This window comes from Tenrec ecaudatus, chromosome 9 (genome assembly GCF_050624435.1).
Source record: "Tenrec ecaudatus isolate mTenEca1 chromosome 9, mTenEca1.hap1, whole genome shotgun sequence".
Lineage (NCBI taxonomy): Eukaryota > Metazoa > Chordata > Mammalia > Afrosoricida > Tenrecidae > Tenrec > Tenrec ecaudatus.
Window position 1 is genome coordinate 100,322,292 of NC_134538.1, and position 7,797 is coordinate 100,330,088.

At 53.0% G+C, this 7,797-nt stretch overlaps 1 protein-coding gene across 1 annotated transcript in view; it reads left to right on the plus strand.

The window, feature by feature from the left end:
• ICA1 (islet cell autoantigen 1) overlaps positions 1–4,082 on the plus strand; it is a 129,647-nt gene extending 125,565 nt beyond the window's left edge. Inside the window, exon 12 of the mRNA XM_075557345.1 lies at positions 3,372–4,082. Within this exon, the coding sequence (XP_075413460.1) occupies positions 3,372–3,493 (122 nt within the window). The 3' untranslated portion in view covers positions 3,494–4,082. The remainder of the gene's footprint in view (positions 1–3,371) is intronic.
• Positions 4,083–7,797: the final 3,715 nt, after the last annotated feature.

Here is a 7,797-nt window from a genome sequence, read left to right on the forward strand (position 1 = left end):
TGCTTTTCAAAATAGCAGCTTTTTCTAAGGCTTTCGTAGTTTTGAATTGGGCATGATTACAGGTATCTATTCCCTTCAGAATGGTTGGTCTCCCAGCTGCTAACCCTAAAGGTCGGCGGTTCAAACCCACCTGGTGATTTGCTTCCATAAAAATTGCAGCTGAAAACACCCTGTGGGGCAGTTCTACTCTGTCACATGGGTCATGGGGCGGGGGGGGGGGGGGGGGGGGGGGGGGGGCAACATCGACTACGGCACTGGAGAGTAACACGCCTCTCCCAAAATGATTCCCAAGTAAAGAGCATATGAGGAGAGGGGTCTCAATACCGGCTTCTTCCCTTTGAGGAACTGCTGGTTCAACACCGTGATGGAGAACCGTGTGCCCAGCAGCATGGTGATGTTGCTGGGGTTGCTGGCACCCAGTGCAGTAATTCCTGGTGTCACCCCTCCCTGCCAGACCTCTTCCTGTCCCAGACCATAGTGTTCATTCTCAAGTTTAACCCTAGAATATCTGATGGGTGCAGCTACATGTTGCTTACATGTAATATTCTTTAGATCATACGATACCAGTAACAAAATTGTTTTGCAAAGTCTACATTGAATTACATTATTCATTATAACATTATTAGTAAATGAAGGGAAGCCTTTTTATTTTTCCCTTTTCGTTAGTTACTACTTCATTCTCAGAAAGTAGTTATTGTCATAGGTTCTGAAATATGAATTGTCAGATTACAGCCCAAACACCAGGAAAGTTGACAAAATCAGCAACTATACAAACCCCTCTAGCATGTGTTTGCAGCACGCACAGAAGAAACCCCATGATTTGTAGCATCGTTGTCATTGGAGAATGGGGGTACCCTGATCAAAGGGTAACAGAGGCTCAGGAAGCCGATTAGCGGAGTTCTGCCTTGTAGGGATGTTCAGACCACGTAAGCTGGGCTTGTAAAAAGCATCTCTGTTCTGACAAGGATATTTTCCAGAAGTTGAGGCAATGATGCGGAAACATTGCGTAGGAATTTTATAGCCATCGTTTTGGTGCCGCCGTGCTGACAGTGTCACCCTGGGTCATCTGCACCCCTGCAGCCCCTGGGCAAGCCACTGCAGGCGCGGTGGACCTGTGGAGTGCCCTCCCTGGCTCTAATGCCCTCTAGTTGTGAACATTAGGCTGGTCAGAAAGCAAAGCCAGTTCTCCACCACGTCCGTGGCCAGGGCTTCTCTATTTTCCTTTTATTGTCAAACTACAGGTAACATAGCATTTGCCAATGCGACGTTTTTTACAAGTGCGACCTACTGACTCTGATCAATCATGCAGGGGCTGGGGTGAGCTGTACACGCTCCCTGAAGTTTTGTAAGGAGCCATTGGTGGCCAGTGGTTAAGCACTCGGCCGTTAACCCGAAGGTTGATCAGGACAATCGACCCAGCCTCTCAGGAGGAGACAGGCCAGCCGCCTGCTCCCTTGGAGTTTGCAGCCTGGAAACCTCCAGGGGCCAGTTCTACTGTCCCGTGGGCTCCACGTCCATCAAAACTCAACTTGGCAGCAGCAGGGTACACGGGCAGAAACGACCCTGACTGGCTCTTTCCCTTCTGGCTTACTGCTAATTCCTAGTCCCCTTGCCTGAGCGGTATGGAAGGACTGAAACGGAGATCTCCACGCTGGCAGGTCCATGCTTCCTGGGCTGCGGAGGGAGAAAGGCCAGGTTTTCTCACCAGCCCTCGCCGAATGAATCTGGCGCCTATTTCGTGTTCCCAGGAAATGCCAGGTTGCTTGGTTGTCACTGGAGATCTCTATCTGGCCAGAACCCGCTTTCCCTTTGGTGACCACAGGAAGTGAGAGGAGGCCCTCTGCCATGAGCAAAGAGGAGCCTCCGCGGGTGTGCCACTGAGTTGCCCCTGGGCGGTGGGAAGGTTGCCCCTTAGTCCCACCACGCCCTGGCTCCATCACTTGGCTCAGCTCTGCGTGCCACGCCCGTGCCTGAGGGCCTCCATGGGAGGAAGGGAAGTGAGCATGTCACTTGTTCATTTTCCCAGACCGGTCCTATCTCTAAGCTATGGGCTCTGTGTATCAGTGCAGAAGTCGACTGCCCGTCCCGGTGGCGCGTGTGGCCTCTTCCACCACTAAGGGAAGGCCATCGACTCTCTCTCTCGTCAGGCTTATTTTTTTCCTCTCCCTTCCTCCAAATTGTGTTTAGCTCTCTCAAGTTTTGTTCTGTCACAGTAAACCAGATTTTGACAGCTAACCGTAAATGAAATTAAAGTAACACAAATAGCAATCATATGCAAATTGCCAACTAGTCCAGTTAGTGGTTTTTAGCTCTATAAACTCGATAGGTTGTTTATCTCATGATAACATATGTACAAAAGGTTTTGTTTTTTTTGAAGACGGGGATACTGAGTGTAGCGTAATGGGAATACTGTTTAAACCTTTAAGTGCTCTTTTATTAGGAGGATCAGATCAGAGGCCCCATTTCTATCAGTAAAATCCAACCTTAACCCAATCACTCCAGTGTAACCACGCTTAACCACATGCCCTTCCAAGGTGTTTAAAGATTTTGGGGTCCAGGTGGCAAGCACACTTCCCGCAGCTCTCAGCTGGAAGGAGAACCTGCCAGAGAGCCATTTCCTTCCAAGTCTAACACTGCCACCTGTGAGGGGGAGGGAAAGTGGGTCACGGGAGCCAATGAACTCAGGTTTTCAGTGGAACCACGGATCCCAAAGAGAGCCCTTGCTTAGTTACCATGGCGTGTGTCAGGTGTTCTGCACCCAGGCTCTTTGGGAAACCAGGGGAAGAGCAGCCAGAGGAAGACTCCCACGTGCCTAAGGGTGAAAGGGGACGGAGGCAACAGCGAGTGCCCTGCATGGAGGCGTGTGCAGGGCCTCCTGTCTCTGATAGGAGGGCTGAAGGTGACAGTGACCTTGTAGAAAAGGAGCAGCTCAGGTTTGGTGTCACCTGCCTCTGGCCTTGAGGCTTTGGGCAGTGAGAAGAGTGACCACGGTACTTCTAAAGACCCAGACGATGCAAAGGACCCCTGCAGCACGGAGGAATAATAAGTACCGCTTTATGAAATAACTGGTACTTCCTGGCTGTGGTGCAGTGGCAGGATCTGAGGTTTGAGCAACTCTCGGGGGGTGGTCAGCAGCTGGGCGGGGCTGAGAGCTTGGCTGGGTCAACACAACCTCCACTGCATCACTGAGCTTTGCTCCGTGGTCAGGAAAGGTTGGTTGTCCATGTGACAAACAGCGGAGGGAGGAGGGGGCATGACAGTCCCTGCCTTTCAGAGACAGAGAGTGATGAGCCCTGGCCGGCCTACAGCCAGCATGGCAGGGGTGGCATTTGGGGTGGTGGGGTTGCTCATGTTTCCTTCTCTCTCTCCAGAGCCTGCCAAGGCTGCCTCGGACCTGACCGCCTGGTTCAGCCTCTTTGCTGACCTCGACCCTTTATCGAACCCTGATGCTGTTGGGAAAACTGATAAAGAACACGAATTGCTCAATGCATGAGTCTGCAGCCTTTGGGCGGGGACACCCCTGTCCCCCTTCAGCAACACCGTGGTGGTGGTGGGGGGTAGCACAAGTATGAAGTGATCAGAATACTGTTTTAACATGGACGTGCCATTTCAATAAAGGGTCAGAGGCCCTGTTTATATTGGTATAATTATTTACTCTTGTTCGGTATAAAGGGTTTGAGTGTGTTGTCCTCTATTGAGCTTAACAATACTGGATCGTCTGGGGATGGTTTCCCGCAGGCCACTCTCTGGCTGACCCCCTTGTCCACCCCCACTGTGGCTGCTGATGGTCCCTGGCCTCCTGGGAGAGCCACGTTCAAACCATACACCTGTTTGTAACCATAGGTTTAAGGGACCAATCAGAGCCTCAAGCAGCAAGAGGCCAACACCTCAAATGCTCTCCCCTGCCCCTCTTACAGGGGCTGCAGGGCAGCCCCCTTCCGCCTGTCATGTCACCTTCAGCAATCTATCTAAAACCCTACACACACTGGCTGTCGGCATCACCTGGCCCGTGGGCCCCTCCACTATGGAGAACAGCCACATTTGCAAAGACCCGTGTCTCCCCTTGGCCCTCTGAGGCTGGAATCCAGACGCACGCATTCCCTAAGCCTCTTGTGAGGTTATCTTTGGTTTTTGTTTTGAATTAAACAAATATTTTACACAAAAAGTCAAGTTTGTGTAGTCTGTTGTGCGGGGGAGTGGGGCTGGGTGGGACAGAAGAGAACGGTAGGCTCCACTTGCAGCCTGGAAGCAGCAGAGGGGGGCGCCGGAGCCCACCGCTTTACACAGGTGGGGGGAGCTAACCGCGTTGCCGCTCAGACCCTCCACCGGCTCCCCATTAGGGAGCTCTCCCACCTCTCCTCCTCAACAGCGTGCAAAGTGAGGGGCCACATGCACCCACACAGAAGCTCAAGCACACCCTTTAGATGAGCGCATGGCCTGGGCTTGGGGGTGTGATGGATGCTCCGCTAGAAGATGGTTCTAGATGCTCACCTGGAGGTCTCTCCTACAGCCTCAACCCCAAGACCTTGAAAGGGTTTCCAGCAACCTTTTCTGCAACCCCCACAGGAACACTGAGCTGCTCCAACTCCTCTCGGGGCTGCCCGCGAGAGAGACCCGGCCTCGGCGGTAACCGGAGTCCTCCACTGGATACCCCGGAGGCGGGCAGGCGGGGACTGGGCAACAGCGGTCTCATCCTCTGCAAAAAAGAGAATTCTGTGTGTGAGAGGGGCTGGCTCCTCCACCTGTATGGAAGCTCATCTAGCTCACCTGCCCTGGCCAGGCCTGCGCTTGATGCGTCTGCGGCAGGGAATGCCAGTGGGGTTAACAGCGACACTCTTGGCTGCTAACCCCCAGGTTCCCAAATAGATCTGGCTTACAGCCCTCTGTTCAGAAAACAACATTACTCTACACCCTCCACCCGCGATTAAAACCTTTTTATACTCTAGTCAATAATTCAGGATAGTGTCAGCATCTGCTTTTGCACCCCCTCTGGGTGGATCTGGTGCCTACCCCCCACGCCCCCTCTCAACAGTCTCAGGTACTTTGGGGACAATGTGCTCAAGAAAAGTTTGGCATTCCAAGCCACCACCTGATGGGCACAGCCTAGAAACGCCAAGCAATTCTGATCTCTCATGGCATCACTGTAAGTCAAGAAGCACCGAGGCAGCCCCTGGTGACTACCACCACTAGGGTTGTAACCCACAAAACAAGGTCCCATTTCAGCTGAATGCTTCCTGGTGTCCCCGGCAATCAGCACCCCAAAGTCACCTTGTGAGCATCGGGTTAATGATTGCTGAGCTGAGCTGCCCAGCATGGAATGCAGATGAGCTGCTTCCTGAGTCGCGTTTGTTTGCAGAAGGCGCACGGGACTGTAGGAAGGCATGGAGTCTCCTGCCCGCCAGGCTGGGGCCCAGCATCTGGGGATGGGGCGCCCTTCTATTTGGGATGGTTCACCTTCAGTGCTCACCAGCTGCATTTTCTCATGGATCTGTGGAAGAGGATGGTGGTGGATGGACAGGCTTCGCTACAAATAAGCAGAACTGCACACTGGGAGGCATTTTCTTCCGGGATTTTCTTTAAATTTCTGTGAGAGGGGGAAAAAAAGAAGGGGAAAAGATGCAATTCCTTGTCCCATTTGCAATCCACTTGGCTAGCCCCTCGAGCCCTCTCCCGAGGCATGCTTTGATCCGGGCTGACACAAAGCCCCTCGCCCACCTCTCCAGTTCAAGGGCAAGCAGCTGTCGCCCTCTGATTCTCTGTGAAGTGGCCTAAGCGCTTCCTCCCAGAGGCTGAGGTCCCTCTCCAGCCAGCCCTGCAAGCGCAAGTTTTCCAAGAAGCTGCCACCGGTGCCCCACCCTCCCCACGCCCAGTTTGGCTTCTCTTTCACTTTCAACCCACCCCACAGGGTGAAGTTAGGCTCAGTTGCCATTGCACTGCCCGGCAGGGAAAGCCAGAACATGTCTGCTTGGGTCCCTCGAGCTTCCCTTTCTCCAGCCAACGTGTAGAAGACCATATACAGATGTAAGGGGCCGGCCAGAGAGGATGCTGTGCCGCCCTGCCCCCTACTTCTCTCCCCAACGGTGCACTTGACACACTCCTCCCCTGCCATGTGTCATTGTAGAAATGCCCAGTGGATTGTGGGTTCTTCAAAGGGGAGAAAAGCACCCTCCGCCTCAGAATTAGAAACTTGCCAACTCAGGAAGAACTAGCGCTTCCTTTGTTGTTGTTGTTGGAGATAGGGGCCCAAGAAAGTGGGGTTTGCTCAACCTTGGCAGCCTGGGGAGGGGCTCACCCACCAGGCTGGGGCTTCGGCTGGGCTGAAGGTGCCCTACAAGGACGCCCACCCTTCTGAATGGGGACGAACCTGCTCGGCCTCGATCTAGGGGCCACTGCTTGCTTTCAGCTCCAAGAGTCGGCTAACTGAATGCCAAGCTTCCCTTCTCAGAGGTCACTAGGAAGAGACCCTCCTCACCAGGGGCTCACTAGCCCTGGCACTGGCCCAGGCCTGCATGCAAATATTATTTACTTTCTTCCATTTATCAACATGGCATCTGCCTTTGAGCTCAGCCAGCGTCCTTGGGAGAGGCGGCAGCAGTTAATCCTCTGCTTTGATTCAAACCACCTCCCCACTCCTTAACTGATACTGCTCAGGAGGCAAGGATGTAGGTCTCGCCAGCTTTGTTGGGAAATAGACTACAGCTTGGGGCCAACCCCAACTGATTGGCAGTGTTTGCCAAGAAGCCTGTCTTAAAGGGGAGCTTGATAAGTGAGATGTCTGTGGTAGGTACCGCCCTACATTTGACCTTGCCTTTCATGGGACTTTAAGAGTTAAAGAGTTTTTTCACTTTTCCCCTATAAAAAGTAGTGAGTGTCTCCAACTTTGGGTGAGGGGCATGTATAGGCGAGAATAGCAAGATGTCCAAGATCTGACCTCACTTCCTGGGGAAGAAGAGAGATTTCAGACCAGCCCAAAGCTGATCCTTGTGAGATGCAGCCAGACCCACCTCCACCTCTCTAACCTTCTCATCGATTTCACCACCAGCTGTTTCTCTCTGGCACTCTCTACTTCTCTTCTAGGCTCCAGAGCCTGTCGCAATGGCTGCCCACAACTCCCAGAGCCCACTGACAGTTCAGTGGTTTGATAAGGAAGTAAAGGTCACCACCCCGGATCAGGAAGCTTGTGGGCAAAGGTTGTCAGGCTCTCCTGAAGTGAGAGCACGTTGTCCCTTCTGCAGGGCAGGGCAGCTCTCAGCTCCTATTGGCACCCTTGGGACAGGCCGCCTCCTCCTCTACTGCTAGCTGACCCAGCTCAGCGCCAGCTTTGTTCAGCTCTCTCGGCTGCATTCCGAGCCATAGGCACCGCTGACCCTGCAGCAGGAGCCCACGGAGCCCTGCTTGCTGTCTTCAGCGTTAGAGCCCTGGACCTGGGTTCCAGCGTGTTCTCTCTCTCTCTCTCTCTCTCTCTCTCTCTCTCTCTCTCTCTCTCTCTCTCTCTCTCTCTCTCTCTCTCTCTCTCTCTCTCCTCTCTTCTCTCTCTGCTTCTATGAGACAACCTCTGTGGGGTGGGCTGCCTATATAAACAAACTCCCAGCCAATCCCTGTGGTATGAGTTGGGGGTGCCAGCCCCTCACCACCAATCACGGGTTTAGTAAGCACAACTGTATGGTTGAGATATATAGCTGTTATATTAAAGTCATCGAGCACATGAGAGATAAGAGAGATTGCAATAATGGAGTCAGACACATATGGTAACATTCTCACCTCAGGGATGGCCATGATCTTACCAGCCAGGTCCAC